This window comes from Fulmarus glacialis, unplaced genomic scaffold (assembly GCF_000690835.1).
Source record: "Fulmarus glacialis isolate BGI_N327 unplaced genomic scaffold, ASM69083v1 scaffold12266, whole genome shotgun sequence".
NCBI classification, from domain to species: Eukaryota; Metazoa; Chordata; class Aves; order Procellariiformes; family Procellariidae; genus Fulmarus; species Fulmarus glacialis.
In genome coordinates, this window is record NW_009220065.1 from 14,860 (window position 1) to 36,399 (window position 21,540).

General features: G+C 39.1%; 1 protein-coding gene and 1 pseudogene across 1 annotated transcript; one reads left to right on the plus strand and one right to left on the minus strand.

Moving 5' to 3' along the window:
* Positions 1-784: 784 nt before the first annotated feature.
* LOC104078831 lies at positions 785-15,158 on the plus strand (annotated as a pseudogene).
* Positions 15,159-16,574: 1,416 nt separating this feature from the next.
* On the minus strand, positions 16,575-21,512 carry LOC104071506 (survival of motor neuron protein-like). The gene is made up of 8 exons (XM_009580621.1): positions 21,443-21,512; positions 21,235-21,360; positions 20,759-20,932; positions 20,220-20,363; positions 19,125-19,196; positions 18,483-18,593; positions 17,486-17,571; positions 16,575-16,755 (listed from the first exon to the last, which is right to left on the minus strand). The coding sequence occupies exons 2-7, from the start codon at positions 21,298-21,300 to the stop codon at positions 17,515-17,517; spliced, it is 624 nt and encodes a 207-aa protein (XP_009578916.1). The 5' UTR covers positions 21,301-21,360; positions 21,443-21,512; the 3' UTR covers positions 16,575-16,755; positions 17,486-17,514.
* Between the last annotated feature and the right edge of the window lie 28 nt (positions 21,513-21,540).

The following is a 21,540-nucleotide window of genomic DNA, read 5'->3' on the forward strand; positions in this document are numbered from 1 at the left end:
GAGGCGTGTTGGTTTGCTGAGGCCATTCTAGGTTTTTAAGCTACAGGATGAAGCTCTTAGGATCTGTCAGTCTCATAGAATCATAGAATCATTAAGGTTGGAAAAGACCTCTAAGATCATCGAGTCCAACCGTTAACCCAACACCACCATGCCCACTAAACCATGTCCCTAAGCGCCTCATCTACATGTCTTTTAAATACTTCCAGGGATGGCGACTCCACTACTTCCCTGGGCAGCCTGTTCCAAGGCCTGACCACTCTTTCAGTAAAGAAGTTTTTCCTAATGTCCAGTCTTGTGTCACCTTGCTCAAATTTCACCTGTTTATGTCTCTCTTTTCCCTCCATTTTGGTTGTGAAGGCTTCAGGATACTTGCTATTATCGTTATAAGGGCAGTGGTCAATCAGAGTTTGTAGAAGTCTCAATTTGGCTAGTCGGATTTAGTAATACACCTGTTTATACCAACTCTACAGTTAACCTTATGTCTTCTTAGTAAGGTGAAATCAAAGGTTTATAACCTGTAGAAGCCGTGTTATTAAGGTAACAGAGGTGATGACTGAATGTTATCTAAAAGACGCAGGTAATATAATTAGGTAGTCTTCCTTGTTTTTTCAGAAAATATCTGCCAAAGGGGACCCTACAGTGGAGACAAATGACAATGAAATACATGAGCTGAATCCTTCTGCTTTGCAAGCTCGTTTCCCATGCGTAGCCTTTGATTTTCACAAGTTTGCCAAAGACATGGAGGCAGAATTCCAACAGCTATAGAAGAGTTACAAACCCTACCATGAGAAATGAACGCAATAGATTAAAGCCCTTCTTGTCCTATACATCTCATTCATCATGGTCCTTGACAGAAATGGCAGCTGCTGCATTTTATCACATGCTTGTTAAATCCAGTGTGCAATGGTTTTGCTGTGGATTAGTTTTACTTTCCATGAAGGTTAGATGCACCCCATACGAACAGCACAAGAAATTTTGTCCCACTTGTGAATTTGTCCTGGGCGAAGAGGTGGGTAATACTTCAAAGTATGACATATGTGTTCAGAAGTTGGAGAAGAACCCAGCAGAGCATGGCCACAGGTACAGCGCAGAGGACGCGAGGCTGCAGTCCTGTGATGGATGGCCGTTCTGTGCCAGAGGAACAAAGCCTGATTCGCTTGCCAGAGCTCAGTTTTTCTTTACAGGTAATTGGAAGCGATGCTTGGAGGGATTTCTGTTTTGATTTATAAAACAGCATGAGTCTACTTACAATACTTGAATGGGTATAACTTTTTTTTTTTTTGTGCTGCTTATCATTTTGTGGCATTTTATCCCCCATAACTGCTTTCTTTCCCAGGCTGAAGAACATAGGTAACTCAACTGTTCCTCATGCAGAAGGTGTTCCACATTTTTGATCATCCTAGCTGCTGTTCCCTGTGCCTTTTCCTGTTCTAATACAGTATTTTTTGAGTTGAGGGGACCTCAATCATGTGCATTGTTTAAGATGTGGATTAATCATGGGTTTGTACACTGGCATAATTATACCTTTTTCTGCTTATTTGTCTGTAACAGATGCCGGGCTTACCGATCTGATGTCTCTTCCTCTCCCCCAAAGGTGCAGACTGCTTTTTAAAGATTGGCATTACGTTTTCCCCACTCAGCCATAATCTACTGCATAATTGCTTTGATTTTGGATCCACTTTCTGCTGTATGGCCCCCCTGCTTTAAACAATGGGAATCTCCTTGAATTCTTCTGCAGTGAACATTAATGCAAATATTGCACAGAATGTCACTTCAAGTCCTCTGCAATTGCATTGTGCCCTTTGAATGGTTCTTTTACAGCCTGGTTAGCAGTTGGCTCTATCAGCTCTCTTCACTGGATTTTTGTTCCTGCTATCTGAAACAAGGTTTAGATTCCTTTAGCTTGTTACTCTTGGACTTTTTTTTTTTTTCACCCTGCCTGATTTTATTTTCACACTTCATCTGTCAGAGCTTTTGAGCCTTCTGTTTTCTTCGCTCAAAAGCTTCAGCTTTTTGAGTGATACCTTCTTAATTCTTGTAATCTGATTTATTTTCCTATCAGTCATACTACTTTCCTGTAACATTCCATAAGTCTTTTTCTAATAAATAGCACATGTTGGTGTTGCACTTCCAGTAAAACATCTTTCAGGAAATTCTCAAATGCCTGTAAGAGAGTTGTTGGGGGCTTTTGGTTTGTTGTTTGGTTTTTTTTGGTTGGTTGGTTGGTTTTATTTAGTCAGCCATTTCAGCTTCCTTACCTTTACATAGTTCCTGTTTTTGAAGTTTAACATAGCTTTAGTAGGTTCCCTGTTTCTGTGGGGGATATTGCATCTAAGTAAATTGCAGTCATGGTTACACAGTGACACTTCCACTATGAGACTTTGAGCTCTTTCCAGTGTGTTTCTCAATACCAAGTCACGTCATCTTGTAGACTTGCTAACCAGCTGCCCCATGAGATTATGCCTGATAGTGTCTTAAAAAAAAAAGTCATCTCTACTTTGCATCTCCAGGTGGTATCTGTGCAGTCCACTTGGGGGATAACTGGAGTCACTGAGTACAATTCTGTTTCTTGCCCACAGTGCCTCTCTCATCTCTTTGAGCATTACGTACTCAGTTCTGTCTTCCTGGTTGGTTGGCTGGTAACATGGACAAAGAACTGTGTTATTCCAATAGAGGCCTGAAATTCCAAGCTGTAGAAAATCTTTGCTCTTTGTTGGCTAGTTCAGTTTTGTTCTAAGATATCACTAAGATCTGATACTCCTTTTCCTTCTAGCACTGTTTACTCAATTTTCCCTGGATATTTTATACACTGGCATTACAGCATTTGACTGACCTATCTTTCTTCCATCACGTTTGTGCTGACTATCGATATGTTAACTTAGGGACAGAAATTCTAGTTCCTCCATCTTATTCCATTGGTTTCTAGAATTACTCATTTACTTAGCTTTTACAAATAAACTGATTACCTAGAATGCAAAATTTAAAAAATAGTCAGCAAAGAAGACAAGTTTATTCTATCAAGCCTGTACAATTTCTCAAATATTTCTGAAGTTTTATTTTGGTGGAAAGATCTACCTTATATTTTCACTTTTGGACCTGCACCAAGTTTAGACCCAGACTGACCCAACTTAAATGGAAATCTAAGCAGTTTTGTAAACCTTTTTAATTTCAGTTGCTATAATCTAAGAAAATTTTGGACCAATGATATACACTGGTATACTCGTGGTCACATGGCTAGGGTGTGAGCAAGTAAAACACACAAATGCGTGATTATCTCTGAGATCTGTAACTCTCTACATGCAGGCGAGAAAAATACAGTGCAGAGTTTTGCTTGTGGTGGATGTCTGGGAAGTTGGGAAGATGGTGATAATCCTTGGAGATAACATGCTAAATGGTTTCCTAAGTAAATTGACTGACTGTCCTAGAAATATTTCTGTATGTACAAAAAGGTTGATTTATTTTGATACGTCTTTTTTTCCTCAGCAATGATGCTAGAAAGCAAACAAAAAAAAACCCCCACATTTTTGTCTTCAAGGTTGTTATATTCAGGCAATTGATTACAGCAGATCTTTATTTCTGAGAACTGAACAGTATAAGTCTGCTATCCCTAACCTTATAATTATTCTATATATATTGTTTTACATACTTTCTAGAGATCTCCCATGGGCTTTTCATTGAGCAAAAGCCAGCTGGTTGTTCTCTCAGATAGTCACTATGTTGCATGAACAATGCTGACGGCACCAAAAAGTTTGCCTTTGTTTCATTGTCTTTCTGTTGTGAAAAATCCTGAGTATGCACCTCTTAATAACTGAAACACTGCTTCCGGAATTTTTATTGGAATTAATGCTTACGAATAATGTTTTTTTTATAGGTGTGAATTCCTTCTAAGTAAGAAATCAAGTGAGGAAATTAAAAAGTACATTGAAACCTACAGTAGATTTGTTGGAGTGGTGGTAATCTTGTGACCTATTTCAATCTTCCTTTACTGTGGAATACACGCCAAGGACTTGAAGATAGACAAATTAGGCCTTGATCCTGATTTCCACCCTCTTCCTTCTAAAAAAAACCCCAACAACCCCAAAGCTCTATATAATTGCATATGTAATTAACACTATGCACTCTAGGTGGAATTTGTTTCATGTAAGTTTATTTTGATGTGCGCATCCAAGCTGCTTGCCTAGGCAGTACCTAGGAAGCAACATACCTCTAATTGGCATTTATCCTACTCGAAGGCAGACAGATGAATTAAAGCCTCATGGCACCTATACATATATACTGATTATTAGGAAGATTGTAGGTGAGTATGCTAAACTAAGCACTTCCGCATGGATGAAGTCAGGTTAGGTGAACTCTACCCTACCAGCTCTTCTTGTATGACTTCATCTTTGCTTGGGGGACTTGCTTTCATCAGAAAAAGTATAATATATGTAAGATCTTTCATGATTAAAACCCCTGTGCCTCAAAAATCTCAAAAAATTTGGAAGCTAAACCCATTAGCTAATGTAAGATGAGAGGACTGCAAGTATCGCTTGGAAAGCACCATCTCAGATATCTTAAAAGCATCAGTGCTGTCTTCCTTTCCTTAGAGCTGCTACTGTCTGAGGATAGCCATTCCTTCTCATTAATAGTAACCTGTCATTAGTGAATTCTGTTTCAGAAAATTCTCTCTCTCAAACTGAAAGCATTTAAAATGTTGATACTTAGTACTAGCCCTGTTTATATATTACAGTTATTTCTTTCATTTAGCTGAAGAGTGAAATGAAAATAGAATGCATAATAGAAATAAGTATTAATTTTTAATTTTCCGCTTAGGGGAGGCATTTCACAGCTTCCTTTATCACGGAGAATTTATCTACTGCAACAGGTAAAAAAAAAAAATACACTGACTGTTATCTTTTCATTAGAAAATAATGCCTTCGTATTTTTATTGTACATCACCATTAATAATGAAAGCTGCTCCAGACTGTTGCTTTTTTTTTTTTTTTAAAGCAAGATTACATATGTGAAAGACTATTGGTTCTGTACTTCTGGAATTTTTACCGCAAGAATAAATTTTTTCTCTTTAGAAGCTAAATATAAGACATGCTGCTTAAGTAGATCTATCTTACTGCATTTGCCTGTGTAAGAGAGAGGTGAGAAAGAAATGAAACCTGAAGGCTTTGAAAGAAAAACAGATATTTTCATCTGTACTATAAATCAATAATATACATTTATAATTGTCTGAAAGATACGGTTCTTTAGTCGTGGTTTTGGTTTGCTTAAGCCTGACATATTTGCAGTCTAGTTCTGTTCCTGCTTTGGAGAATCCGATAGCAGGCTAAAGCTCTCCTAACTAATCAAATGTCTTTGATTGCAAAGGTGATCTCGTCTTGAACATCTTTGAGGATGAAGGAGTTTGACTGGAGTCTTTTAAAACCTGGCCAGCAGAAGCCCATGTTGAAGCCAGGAGAAGAAAGGAGAAAGCATTTATCTGGGCACTCGTATATTCATTTGTCTGGTGTCACTAAAAGGACGATAATGGCACATCTCTCAATTCTGTGGCATTTTCTTTTCCTTGATTTAATTTTTATTATTCGTGATTTAAAAAGCATGTAATTCCCGTAACAGAGGTCACTGAAGTAAACTCATGAAACAACTGCATTGTTGCAGTTTTTATGCTGCTTGCATGTTAGCAAGGAAAAAAATCATGTACATGACCATTTTTGAGGTGTGTAATTTCTTGCTTGCAGGAGAAGGCAATAGGGTACAGTGCTTCAACTGTGCAGGTTGCTTACAGGAATGGGAAGAAGGTGAAGATCCTGTGGGAGAACATGTAAAATGGTTCCCTGCGTGAGTGACAGTGTATCTTAAGACAATTTCCTGCTGTGTGATGAAAGCTGCCATACACTTTTGCTGTTGTTTTTTTCATTCTACTTTAAATGTATATAAATAACTTAGTTTCTTGAGTGTATAGGATATTATGCCTCTGTTAAAACCTTTTTTTAATTAATGTTTCAATATAGAAATACAGTAAAATTTTCCCAACACAAGGAATGTTTGTGAAATAGTTCGATCTTTCTGCCAACTGTTAGCATTTGAAGCAATGCATTGCACTAACTGCTATGTCATTTGAAAACTTCATTCTAGTTCCAACTGCTTGGAAGTACTTGGAAAGTCACTGGAAGAGCAACCGGAGAGCCCATCAACATTACATTCTGCACAGGTTTGCACTAGTCTGCAGTATTTGCTGTTAGTGAAGCAGTATTTGTGCTTTGCAATTTTAAATGATAGTTCAGTAATAGGGAGCGTGTGTGTGTGTGTGTGTGTGCGCGTGCGTGTGCGCGCGCGCGCAGAACGTGCAGCAATGGCAGCTTATTGCAGTTCTTCATCTCGGACAACTTTTTGAATGCACCGCATTTCACAGGTGGCTGAACGGGTAGAGGGTTATGTGACCTGTGTCGGCGTGGAGCAGGCAGGGCAGCTCCCCTCTGCCGCTGTAAAGGTGTTTCTGAGCCCCGTGGCTCGGGGACCTGTGGTGTTCAAACTCATATCCCCAAACAGCGGCTGCCTGCCTGCAGGTGTTGACCTGAGTTGTGGAGAAAGCGCCTCTGCAGGGCGGCCACTGGCAATCAGCTTTTCAGTAATTAACACCAATCATCCTTTACTGGCAAATTGTAACGTGCGTGACAGCGCCTGGGCCCCTGGGCTGCTCTGTCGGTAGTAAAGTACCCCAGCCCAGGGTGCTGGGCATGGCCACAGAACCACAGGGCTGTCGAGAGGCCACCACAGAGAGGCTGGTGGGAGGGGGAAAGCTGAGTCCCAGTTTGTGGCACTGCGGGAAGCTAGTGGAGAGGTTTTGTGCAGGAGGTGTTACTGTGGGAGATCTCGCAGCTCCTCTCTTGGGTCGGTTTGTTCAGGCACCTTGAGGATATACACAACTGAGAAGGACAAAGTGATTATTTATTTGCTAACTCATACTAAAGATAGCTGGGATGTTACAAGCTCTGAGGCCAATGTTCACCACCCCACTCAGGCAAACAAGGGTCTCTGCTGGGCAGGCTCGTGGCAGTGTCCTCTGGCCATCAGCCACCCTGTCTCACCCTGCTCCCTCTGCCTGTAGCGGTAGCTTCCCTGCGTCTCTGCAGACTGTCTCATGGCTTTCTCTCAGCAGTCTGCATCAAGGTTATGCATCTGTATCATATCAGAGCTGGGCCTCGTATCCTTGGTAGGCAGGCAGCAAAACCCTGGGATGGAAAAAGCTTACAGGGGAGAGAGATAAAGGTAGATGGGCATTATGGCTGCGGTCCTGCTGCTGGGAGGAGTAAAAGAAATTTGCTAGTGTTGAAAAATACAGATCTAGTACTGCATCTGTTGTAAATTGCCCTTGTAGCTGCTGGTGCTTGCTGGTACCTAAGCAACTCAGTTTGAACTGAATAATAAATATTTAAGGGAGTATAACTGGATTTGTTTTTGTTCTAGCAAACTCCCTGTAAAGCAAATCTTGAAGAGAAAGCAACCCTACGTTCTGTAGGAGCTGGTAAGTACTGTGCAGCTTCACTTGAAAGAATGGCGGTGTTGAATTTACATTTTAGTTTGAGAGGATTGTTAATGGTTTTCTGGATTTCGCTCTTACGTGGTAAGACAAAATTTTCATTGAAGTAAGGACTGAGTTAGGATTTATGGATTGTCCCTATATAGGGACAACAAATAGCAGAGAATCTGTCAGGTACTGCTTGCTTTTGTAATCTATGAATATAAACAAATCCCTTAGCGGGTGAAAGTCACTTCTGTGCAGAAGAGGCATATAAGCAAACGAAATTATTTTGTGATAATATGGTGTGATTTTTTTTCAGTCACGTTTTGGAAAATTGCAAAAGTAGATCAGCTGCGTTGGGATAACCTTCCACTATCTTGCTTCTGATGCTTCCTTTTTCCAAATACTATGGCCATTTCAAGGGAGTGGTTTTGTTGATACATTTGTGTGGATTTCTGAGGGAAGAGTTCATACGCAATGCTGCAGAACAGTACTGATGTGCAAGCACAGAGTTGATAACTTAAAAGTAAATTTGCTATAGTGGTACTGCCCGGATTCTTTCTTTAGCAGCCTTCTGTTAATCCGAGAACGGCTATTACTGCCTCCCAGAAATGACAAAATTATTTGGGATATATGTATCAGATGGAGCCGTTTTGTAATTTTTGAAGGTACTAAAAAGCACATTTGAGAGCTCTGAAAGCATAATAATAGTTTTAAATCTCATGGTACTGAAATAATGGAGAGAACAATAAAAGTCATAGTTGCCAGTTTATTAATTGAGATGTTTGTTCATTCTTTGTATTCACCAACATGTACATCTCCATTTTACTGAAAGTGACTGCGGCTGTTTCTGGTAGGAAGTTCTAGTTCCCCAGGCTATGGCATAAATATACTCTATCTTGTCTGCAATTCTTCAGAAAAGAGCTCTCTGATGTCATCTTTTAGTGAAGTGCAGGAAGAGCCAGTGAGCATTTCTGGGGTTCATTGTACTTTTGTTTAATATGCAAATAATAAAATGGTACTGCTTCATTTGATACAACAAATTACTGTGGGTTTTTTTGGCAATACATGTACTGCATATCTGTATAATTACATCAATGTAAAAGTACATTTACCTTATTTCAGCTGTTGGGAAACAGCAAAGTACAGCCCCCACACATTTATTTTGGGGCAGATTATCTGTTTTGTGGACAATGTAGCTGGCTCTATCCAGAACTGATGTTCTGTACCAGAACTTAGAAACCCTGGCAGAGCAACAGCTTTAGAGAGCGTGGTGCAGAGACTCAACAGCTCTGTGGGAAGCTAATGTGGGTCCAGAAAGGATGTTTAGGTCAGGTTTAACACTGCTTTGTCTGCATGGTCATTTGCCAACTGAATGTGTCTTCACCACTCTCTGAGCCTGCTTGCGAGGCTGGCAATTCAGTTATTTATTGACACAGCGCTGTATCTAAGCTAATTATTCTTTCTCGACCATGGAAGGCTAGGGATCGTTGCACTGAGATACCAGCGTGTCTCTGCACAGAGCTAGGTCAGGTCCAGCAAAGGCTTTTAGCTCAAGTTTATCACTTGATTACTTGCTACACACAGACTAACCCCACATTAAACCAGATGGGTGTAAAGCCAACTGAGCAGGACAAAGAGAAACTGTGGGAACTTGGTTTATCCAGAAGAAATGATACCAGTTTTTTCCATTATCTAGAAAACCTCAAGTTCTTATTACTCCAATTTAATGGACAGCTGACTATATTTGACTTTTGTGTACAGAATCAACCGTTCACTAGGTTTTATTATTTAATGTCATCCTTTTTGCAGACATGACACTTGTTGAAACTCAGTGCCTTCAGGAAGCAAAGAACTTGACACAACAACTTACAAAGGCTTACAATGATAACAGCTTCAGCAAATTGTTTTCCTTTGGGAATTCAAACCATTCGGCTATTGACTTGAAATTACTCTATGGGGACCTATCAGTTGTCTCAAAGGATATTAATGAGCCAATACAGCAGCTCTTTCTTCATTAAATCTTTGAGAACTTTAACTCCACCATTGTGCTGGAAGGTGAAGCAGGAAGTGGAAAAACAGCGTTAAAGCCTATCTGCACTATCACTTACTAAAATACAGTGAAGAAAGAGAAAATGTACTAGCTATGTTTTCTTCATGTGGTGAGCTTGCCTTAACCTGTCTTTTCAAGCCATCCTTTGATTTCACTGAGTATGATCTAAAGCAGGAGTTGATGGAGATTAATCTGTTAGGCTGGGTTTACTGAGCAAATTTACTGCCCAAAGGCTTCATCCAGTTTATAAATTCTTTCACCCCTAGTTCCAGGAGTTTCTTGCAGGGAGAAGACTGAGAGAGCTGCTAGTTTCTGATGAAAAAGAAAAACTGGAGCAAGGGTTGCAGTACTTGCAGCAAATCAACACATGTAGAAAAGTTGCTGGGTGCTATAATTTTTTATTGGTTTACACTTGCAGCTTTTCTTCCAAAGCAGTCCCCCAAATTATATCCTATTTATTTAAATCGATTGACTGCAAGGAGTCAGTGGAAAGCCAATCAGAAAATGATGAACGTCTCCAGCACCATTCAGACCTTCCAATAAGAATGTTCTTCACTGACCAGTTAAGTTTTATTGATCCAAAACTGCTTCTTCCAGTTTCATTCAGTATTTACTGGACTTCGCTATTTCTGTAGTTTATGAGAGTAATACTGTCTCTGTGTGTGCCCCAATGACTTTTCCGTTCCTAAGAGGCAAAGATATTTTGTTAAGTTCATTTTTATCACCACAAAAATCTAAGTTGCAGTTTTTTCAGGATTACCCAGAATTGCTCTCTTTACCCAGGAGTTTTCAGGTTGCAGTACAAGGAAGTGAACACAAACAAGAATTTAATATATCTGAAGTAGGTGCTTCCTATTGTTCACTGGAGATGCCAACAATTGACCGGGATTACGCTCTTGTGTTTACACTCTTTAATGACATGGCACAAAAAAATGAAAGAAGAAAAAAAACCCAAACATTAATAGCTTTCTTTCACAAGAAGAGATCTACGAGACTCCATCGTATGTCCTTTCCTACTTACAACAGGGAAGATGCCACTTTTAAAATGTACATTCAGCAACATCAGTTCCTTTCAGGAAGCTGACCCCAGAAATTTGATGATACTGTTTTCCGTTTCGGATTATATTGCACTTCAGCTGAATAACAATCCTGGATTCATAGAAATTATCCGACCTGCTATTGATCAGTATGAGGAACATTTTAAAAAATGTAGTCTACATCATCTTAACTTGAGCATTACAGAGCAAGAATTACTTCTTTTGATGTCTTTTGTGGAACGTCTTGAGATAAATGAAAAAGAAATGCCAGGTACATCGTACTGAATTTTGGCAGAATGTAATTTTTCTCTCTAGTTCCCTTTTTCTTCCTCTCCCCTTGATGCCTGACAACTGAACAGCTCCATACGCCTGAATAATAAAGCTGTCTTCTACCATATGCATTTCAGGGGATAGGCAGCCATTCTGCATTAACAGATTTCCATCCTGGCCCCTAATTTCAGACTATGACCTCGATACTGGTTTTTGATCTAAGAGGTGCATGTCGCTACAGAGGGAGAACTGCTTCAGCAGAGGGTTGCGCAGTACGGAGGACAAGCTCATAGGCACCACCGGACGTCCATTTTCTGCTTGGGGCAATCTGAGTGGGTCTGCACTAAGCTTTCAAAATCAAAGAATACTGGGCAGTGCAGGTGCCTTTATGGAATCCTGCCAAGCGTACGCTCAGGCTGCAAGCAGCAGAAGCCTCAGCGAAGGATGGGTTGGCAGGGAAGGGCAGTGGTACAAGGAGGATAGGAAACAGCAGTCAGGAGAAGGGAAGCCAAAGATGTTAGGATGTGAGATAGATAGCGAAGTTCAGCTACAAAAACCTTGGCAAGTTGTCAGAAGAACAGAGGGATTAAGCAGATCAACTCAGTTTCATTGTATGTTTGTCTGGCTTCATCACAGAACTACTTTTTTCAAATTTGGACAAATTCATCTGCCCAGAGGAACTGTCAGTGAGTCAATGTGAGAACTGCAATGTATTTGATACAATACCTGATGGCTTCAAAAATCTCTGTAATATGAAGAAATTGTTGATGAACAAAATGAAGCTTGAAAACAGCTCTAGGCTGGGTAAGGTGCACTGTAAAACTTTAGGTACTGTATTGCACTAGAACTTGTCAGTATCAAGTAGCAGTTTTAATTTCTCCTTTAACAGACATGTAGCATCTCTGAATTGTCTTCCCATTGCTTCTGCCCTATGGCTTCTTCCTTGAGTTTACAACCACAACAAAAAAGAGGAGCTGAACCTTTCAGGGCTGTAACTTCATTGACCTCCATAAGTTAGTATGGAGGAATGAGCAAGACTGTGCTCTTTGTTTCCCTGGAGTGAGTATTTTCCCTTCTCACCACTTACAGTCCGCTGGGAGGAAGAAGAGAGGGAGCACAATTGGCAGCTGACTGCAGATCATGTGCATAGCTGCTCTGACAGGTCAGCGAGCGGGTCGTGACTTCCGTTTTAGCTGCCTTATTCCAGGAAGAAGCTTACTTTTCAGTCCGAGGCTCCTAGATAACCGATTTTTTGTACGCTATGATAACAATTACCCAGCTCTACTTCAATATAAACATACAGTACAAACCAACAGCATTCAGTGAACTGTACCCTCAATATCTGGCCATTGGATAGGGTTTTATAATGTACCTAAAACTAATAACTTTAGGGGGAAGGTGTTTAAAGAGTTTCGGTCCCGCTAAATGTTGAAAAACCAGAATATTTTTCACATGTGAAGTAAACCAGAAATTAATCTATAGCAAAACTTGCTTGCATTTTAAGGCCAGAATGATCCATCATGATTCTAGTTATAAAACACAGGCCATCTGATTTTAACACGTAAACAGAGGAATCAAGCTGCTGCTCCCATTCATCTTTTTATCTGTCTCACTTGTTTTTGTTGTGACAGAAGATGCTTCCCTCTGCAGTAAAGTTCACAGGTGGAGCTAGGAGAACTTTCTTGATTTTTGACCTTTGTTCACTATATAATGAATCTCCAGTGTTGCAACACTGTTTTGTAGTTGAATTTATTAAGAGCTTCCGAGACCTCCCTGTTTTTCACCTGGACTGCTCCAGCTACTTCAATTCTGAATCTCTTCTGGCAGCGATTTCTTCATCAAGAAATTAACAGAAATCAGGTTAACTGGGTCATTTTTGAGAGATCAAGATTTGCTTTCTTTAGGTAGGAATTTTTTTTTTTTTAACACAGAAAACTCACTTTTTAAAACTCAATAGTTGAGAGAAACTGCTAATTTTAAGTTCCAAGAATGGCAATGTATACTTTTTTCTTTCCTCCTAGCTGCTGCTCTGCCCAATTTTGTCTCTCTCAAAGTGTTGGATCTTAAAAGCCAGACTTTGATGACAAGGAAGCTTGTGAAATCTTTGGTTTGTACGTATCTTTCCTTTTGGCTGATCTCATTTGTTGCATTTGACAGAATTATTTTGTTTTAGGTTCTTTTGGAGCTCTTAAGAAATAACTTGAACTAGAATGTTAAATCAGGTCTCACAGAGCAGTTTGTGATGAAGGGCATGCGTTCATGTCCTTCTGAGACGGATGAGCCAAGTGAGATGGATGGCTGTCCTAAACTATGGAATCAGAGGTGTTCAGCACCTCTGAAAGCCAAGATGATCCTCCTGCAAAAGCCATGTCTATAGGGAACAGGAAAAGGTTGAAAAGGCTTGCATTTTGGGAAGGGAGGATTACCCTAATTTCTTTTTCTTTCCTGCCTTGAGTTTGGCAACATGGAAGATGCCTTTTATCTCTAGAGGACTCATGGGATTTCTTAGACCCTTTCTGGAGAAGTAGTTCTGCCTTTCCTGTTGATGACCTTTTCAAGCTATTGAGTTAGAGTGAAGTGACCTTCACAACAACTGCAGGGGCAAACCTGAGGAAAGAAAGCTGACAGTAACCTATTGCCCAGAATCTAAATTTAAATATTTTTTTACTTGGCTCTGCTGCTGTCACTCATTGGCGTTACAAGATTTAGGAAACATATATTCCTGTTTAATCTTAACAGGAAAAGTCACCGTCTTCTCTCTGCAGCATGCAATTTAGATGTTGTTCTTAACCTGGAGGAGCTCATCCTTCCTGCAGGGAAGGGAATAAAGTCTGCAGCCAAACTGATTGTTCAGCAGTGTCTACACCTGCTGCACCTCAGATGCTTCTTATTTATTCTATGTCTGGATGATGACAGCCTGTTAGAAATAGGTAAGTTTAAAGGAGAGAACTTCAAACATGAAATAACATTTCTGAGTAGAGAAGACACTGCTTCAGGATAAATTAATTTTCTGTTTGTATACATTACAACAATTGCAAATTATATGTCATTTTTAATGGGTCTCATTTCTTCCTGTTTGTTCTATACACAGCCCAAAATATTTCTTGCTCATCAAAGTGTATTCAAACTGCTTAGATACTAGACTTTGCTGAACCTCCTTTGAAATGCCTCCTTAGTTCCCCTTGCCTTCTACAAAGCCATGTAAATTACAAGAAAAATAATCAGTGGAAAAAAAGACTGACTGACTTAAAATAGAGCCTCATAGCTTCATTGCTAGTTATATTGGCTTATGTGCCCTAGCTGTTAAAACTGTGCATTACCAAAATATTTCTTGAATTTAATATTTACGTAGTATAGTCTTAAAACTACCATCTCATATATAGGCTAGGGAAAAATGTCTTCTTTTGTAAGCAAATGCTGAGTCTGTCATACCATCTTCCTTTATTTTTGGCTTGCATTTTAGTATATATAGTGACTTGATGGTAAGTAAGTAGGTTGACTATAAGGCAAGACTGAAGAGGATATGTGATGGTACATAGGCATGGAAGAGATTTTTAAACTCAGTATCTTCCATCTGTGCAAAGCTGATCTGACCTCACGTGGTTGCATCAGATGGTGTTGTATTTGCTTTGTTCTGTAAGAGCGGTATTTGAATGCTCATAAACACACTGGTATCTTATTTTACTAGGCATTAATGTGCCTGCTAAAGTATCCTCTATTTTATCAGTCATCTCCTCAGCCTGAGGTATTAAAATGCTTAAAGGAGATGAGTTCAAAGTTCTACTTTTTTCAACCTGATAGCAACAACTTTGTTTTATTTTTGATGATGTACAATACCTCAGCTTCAGTGTTTATTTGTTCATGTTTCATATGGTTTTGGAGCATCTTTAAATCCTTACTGATGTCTGTTTATTTTTGCAGCAAAGTTTGCAAACTGGAGGCTTCCAGAAGCTTGGAAAGCTCTCACTTTTTTAGTAAACCACAATGTTACAGAAACTGGTTGGAGAAACTTCTTTAGAACACTTAGTAACATGCCTGCTTTAGAAGAGCTGGACATTAGCCCTAAGTTCACACACCAGTTCAAAGCCAGTGCATCAACAGTGACGGCTTTTGTCCAGTGTGTTTCTCAATTGCCTGGTCTTGTGACAATAGTCATGACAGGTTGGCTTCTTGATGCAGAGGACCTTAAAATGTTTGATACCATGAAGGAGCAGCATCCCCAGTCTGGGAGTTTAAAATTATCTCACAATGCGTCTTGCCCCTTTCACCAATTTTTCAAGACTAGAAAGTTTGAAAGTGTTAGGATTTGGGTTTTTTTCCCCTTCCTTGTGTATTATGAATTATACACCTGCATTGCAAATAAACATGTATTGTATTGTATTGTGTTGTATTTTTACCAGCATGAAACATGCCAGTCTCTTCTACAGCAGGGTTAGGTTAATGTAAAAGGATCAAGGAATGTAAGACAGGATTAACGTAACTCTGACAACGGGACTTGCTTTGCAAATACGGTTATAGATTGTACCCAAGTGATATCTTCCAAACAAAAATACAAAATTTTGTGTAAAGCCTATTTAAAATAAATTATTTCTGTTCAGTTGTTTTGCTTGCAATGAAATCAGTTACATGAATCACTTACGAAACAAAAATCATAAAATCCTTTATGGTCAGTACTGCACTAAAAATAATATTGGATGCTAGATTTTACTAGCGTTAAAAACGGATAAAGGCCGCTTTTTGTAACGTAATGCCAGATACTAACAGAGGACTAGCTGATTGAGGCATTTTGCAGTTTTGCCTCTTTAGCAACGAACAGTTGCTGAACAGCTGATTTAGAAGCTTTGCATCACTGCCAGCAATATTAATTTACTTCAGCTAGACAATTAAGAAAAAGCCTTTGAAGTGGCTTAGGGACATTAAGATTATGTCTCTCTTTTTGCTCAATTATTTGTGGGAAACTCATTTTCTGACACTCAACCACAGTAGGAAAAGGAACTGAATGCAGCAAAGTTCAGGCCTGTATTTGGCTAGTTTCCCTGAAAAGCAAACCACTGGCATTATGTCTAGTTTTGTGGCTACAGCCTCTATTCTACAAGAGTTAAGATTATAAGGGCTGAAATCTAAGTCAATACTTACCATTACTTTTTCACAGTCTGCTTTTTCTAATTTGCTTTTAGTAATGGTACTCAGAAAAAGGCCACACAGCATAACTTTCTGGTGTATTTTAGCTATTCATCCAACAGACAGATGTCGACAGAAGCTAAAAATAAAAACCACCCGAAAACAAACCACACCCTAAATTCAAAGTTTGAAAAGTAGAACTTTATTAACAAGCATTTGAAACAAAAGATGAGCCTTTCTGAATCCAGCTGTCGTATTCAGGATTCTAATCAGACCCATAAGATATCTCTTTTAATATTAAGGTATACCGTTTTCCAGGCCATTGCCACCAGTGGCCACTGTAACATACACTGCTGCCATAGTTGTCTCCTGAAAGAATATACTCTAACTGCTAATTCTGGTGTTGTCATTCAGATAAAAAGTCTGAGGAATACAAGAGGTGTTAAAATGAGAGAAAGGAAATCTGTCATGTGGGGTTAAAAGACTTAAATCTATCATTTGGTAAAAAGACTTAAAATTGTTTCAGGGAAGTAAAAAATATTTTATTGCTGCAGTGCTTTCTAAAAACATTTGACTAGAGGTCTTTAAGAAATAACTCATTTCAATGCACGTATAATTACTAGTCTCAAGTTATTTGTTTACTTGTTATCAGGGGCAGCTCAATGTTTAGAAAATATTAATTGTCTTGATAAAATTCTCATCTTCACCATCAACCATCAGTGCATAAGTGATATACACCTCTCAGTGGGAAAGATTTGTACCTGGCTTTAAAAAAGAAGCAAAAATTAGTATACAAGAGCCTTTTGTTTTTAAACAAACAAACAAACAAGAATTATTCAACTGCACAGACATTACATGTTGTCACAGAAAATCAGAAAAACAAGTCCCCAAGAGAATATAGTTTCATTCTATAACGAACTGAACAATATACTGGAGAATTCTAAATAAAGGATTTCAAATAAAAGCACAGGCACTGAAGTAATGAGAACAGAATTGCTCAACAATATCAAACGGAAATGTTGATTTTGTCCTGAAAACAAAGTTTAGCTACACATCCTGCTATCCCATCTGTATAAAGAATCAGTTGCTTCCAAAGGCGTGTACACAGATGCAAAAACTGTGTTTCACTTAACAACCTTTTAACTTTAAAATAACCCATAAACAAATAAGATAACTCTTAATAATTCAACTAAGCTGCGCTGCTAATCCTGACGTAGAGAGATGCTGTAGTTAAACCTCTCATCAGAGCAATAAAATACTTTCCTTCATTCTAGACAAGAAAATACTATTCCACAGCTGCTAAGCAAAGAAGGGGTTGATACTGCAGAAGTGGTCTTTGTAGAGAGCCATAAGAGCGGATGGAAGTCCTGAAGCTCACAGTTTTTGCACAGAATTCAAAACTTGTTGAAAGCTTGTGAAATGAACTGTAGTTTCAAACAAATTTGTCAAGCAACACTGTATCTTCATTTAGCACAAAATTACAATACTTACAATCCTTCAAAACAATGATGGATATTCAATTATTTTGTGTGCGTTTCTCTCTCCAGTGCTGCTTCCATTCGACTTTGTTTTAAACCCTACAGGATACAATTTAGTAAAATCTTGTTTTTACTAACATAGAAATAAAAGCTTTAGGTGACAGAACAAAAACATTTTTGGACAATTTTTTTTTAGTCCTTAACAAATCAAGAATAGCTTTTAGCTCTTTGCGAATCAGAATGGGCAGTTTAAACAAGACAAAAGCCACACTACATGTCGTCTTTATAATCAGTGGCTCTACAGCATAATTGTAAATATATATTTCTTGTTCAATTAAAAGTAAATTAAAGCAATCCGCAATTACATATAATCTGATGCAAGAAATTCCAAAACTAGTCTTTTGAAGATACCCTATGGCACTAAATCCCCCCTTTCCAACTTCTCCAATGCAAAGAGTTTAATTCCTCCTGTAATTTTCTTTCTTCATAAGTGTACAAAGGAAAATAGAAGTCAATACTCCATGTCATAGATTTTTCACAACTATGCTGACAGCTCCTGCTGGACGTTCACAATCACCTGAAACAATTACTGATGAATTGTCTCTGCAAAAATGCCAAATCTGATTCTAAATGTAATACTACCTCTCATACTCAAAGAAAATACATAGAAGACTACTGAATAAACAACATATTCAGATTTACTCCACCTGTCTACAAAAACAGAACTGGTTGTTTCAGAATGGCTATAAAACACTGGCTATAGAAGTCCCTAATGGGACCCCTCCAGTGGAACAAAGAACTAAACATTGGCTATACATATATGCTGGCTCATGTGACTCTTACTCAAGGACAAGAATACTTATGCAATACAAAATACCCTTAAATGTAGTTATCATAAATTAGAATAAGAGATCTAAAAAGCATCCCTCCCTGTCTAACTTCTTGCTGAAAACTGCAACAGCAACACAAAAGCAAAATTAAAGACATTTCAAGTCAAAAGTGGCACGTACCAGGTAATACCCGGTGTGATAACCACTCATGTACCAGGCTATCAACATGCTCCCCAGTGCTTCATCATCCTCAGGAGAGTCTGGCCTCATAGGTGGTGGTGGAGGAATCAACTAAGAAATCACAAAGGAAGTGTCTGTGTTTCAATAGGGTACATCCCAGGTTAGATAGCAACCAATTCTAAAAGTTCAAAATATAAAACTGAAAAATAGGAACATATCCTCAATGCATTCTCTGAAAAGGAATCAAATAAGACAACATTTTCTGAAAACATGCAATTTCCAAAGCCTGGAAGAAACAGGATTCCTGTAGCTTGACTATACACAAGAGGTTTTATTAGGGGAAAATATTTAGCTGCATCACTGAAATGCTGTTAATCAAATGTAAGGTGTAGTTTCTTTAAATAATTTTTCTCTTGATATTCTTACCAACAGCTTCACTATCACAAAAATGAGTGCAGACCAGACCTTGTGCATTACATTCTTGTAATATTTGTAACTGAATGTGTTATCAAATACCTGGAAAATACAGACTCTAACACAGAAATGTGTTCCAAAAACACAGGCGGTGAGCATTCAGTTAGAAAACTTGAGATCACCAATACTTATCTCTGACACTTTCCTCCTCATTCTCCTACCACTTACCGGTGGTCCTGCTGCGAAAGGTGGGGGCCAGCAAGATAAAAAAGATGGAGGTGCCCTGAATTTTGATCCAGGCTACATTGAAAAAAATTGAATAGTGCAAATTAAAAAGAAATTTCAGGCATTAGGATTTTATTTAAGACAATTATTTGAAGCAATTCACAAACTTTAAGCTAAAGAAAACACATCCCAGCAATTTAATGAAACTGCAATAACATCACACAGCAGCTATTTCTGTGGAGCATTCCACGTCTGGAAAAGTAAAACTTACATTACACATGTCACTGAGATAAACAGTGCCGAAACAGGGTTCTAGTTAATACAAGCATTATAAAAACCCTTTTTCTAAATAGAAGTCAGTGGTTGCACTCTCACATGAAGAAACATATCTAATATTGCCCACAGGCAAGCAGATAATTTCTCTGCTGCTGTGTGGTGGGGGGCATATGACTAAATTCCATTATGCTTGTGAATGTCTTTAAAATGAGCTTAGATACATATCCATTGATATGAAAGAAAAAAGATAAAAGAAAACCTTATAAAGAAATCTTGCATAAACAGTAATATTTAGAAAACATAATGCTGCATTCAACTGTACTATTACTTAGACTCCTACACAACAGGAAAACTGAAGAGCATATCAATACCCCAGCCCTCATAATCCAACAGAGAAGGTACAGCTGAGAGCTTCTATGACATCTGGACATCGCTTTTACCACCTTCAATGTCCTGTGTTGTGAAACATATCAATTGGCTAGAAAAAGTGCAATCTTAAAACATCAACAGTGCTATCATTAACAGCACTATCACAGTTCAGGGAACAACATCCCTCTTTTAACTTACAGGCCAACTGCAAAGCAAGTGACCCCAGGGAGAAGGCTTTCCTCACTAGACAGCAGCACTGCAAAAGGGCTACACAGTGGCTAAATTATTATAAAATTACATACCAACAGGTTCTAACATGCGTATCTGTATATCCATTCTCAAAATGCTATTATTTCGTTTCTAGAATATGACAAATATCAACCCATTATCTCAGAATGTAAACACCAGCCTTAACAGGGATATGTGAATTATTTCAGATAAGGCTGAGCTTACCCTTCCCAGGCCTGGGGCTGCTGGTGGTGTGGGAAAACGCAGGTTTTGAGGGGAGAATCTTGCTTTCGTGCAGTTGTTTTTGTCTCGAGGTGACTGGGAAGATTTTTCACTTTCATCTGTTGAATACGGAGTCTCATTTTCATTCTAGAGGACCAAGACATTTTTATGAGATGCACTAAACAGGAGTTTACAGCAAGCAATTTTAGTGTGAAAAAGCTTGGAAAGCCTCATCCACATCCTTCCCTCTCTCTAGCCCTCCCAGTCCTACTCAGGAAAGATCTTATAACCTCATAATCTTATCTGCTCACCATGTTAGCTATGTCATCTTTCACTTGTGAACTTCTTGTTATACCCTCCCTTTCTTCCATGCTGAGTGACGCTTTCATTCCCTTCGTCAGCTTGCCAGGTATTGATTCTCACTCTGAACACCGCAATGGTACCAGAAATACTGAAAAAGTTGAGTCTCCTCCTACTTTCTCTTTCCTTTTCAGAAGAATGAAAGTGTCCCTCACCTCCCCAGAATTCCCCATCCCACTTACTGTTTCATCGCTGGCTGGAGGAAGTAGATCAGACAGGTTCTGCTCCTCCTGATTTCCATATCCCGTGTAAGTAACAACACATGTGCCTCTCTTCTGATTGATGGAGGCAATAGTTGCTAGGTACACATTACCATCCTCAGACCAAACAGCATTACAGCTGTCACCAACTTTCCACTGCAACAGAAGCAAGAGAGGCAAGTAAATACAATCATAGAATCATACCTACACCAATGACCAGAGAGAAAGATGCCTTTTTCTAAACTACTTTTTGTCGCAACCACGAGAAAGATGGTTCCCACCCAGAAAGCTTTTCCTTTGTATTTAGTGAAATTGCTCAATACAACCTATAAATAAGGTTTACAATACTATCATCCCCCCGAGAACGTTACTCTCAAGGTGATGGACAAGCTACTTTTGAGTACCACAGAAGTACATCATGCAGTACAGGCATCACTAGCATTTACAGGCGAAGTGACCTGTTTCAAAGGCATTGTGTTGCTCTTCTTTCTATTTCTGTTCTTTTTATTGTTTTTTCTCTTCATCCCGAGGCGCTGCTCCTGTTTGTCTAAAGGCTCCGAACACTCTCCATTCTTCAAAGCGTTCTGCGGGGAAAGAAAGGAGGAAAACAATGAAATCCAGCGGCCTCAGCCCAGGGCCCAGCTACGCCCGGGCCGCCCCCCTTACCTTGAAGGAGGCCACCGCCTTGTCGTATGCCTTGATGAGGGCCGTGTCGTCCCATACGTCCGAGTCGTCGCTCTGCGGAGGCCACAGACCGCTTTACC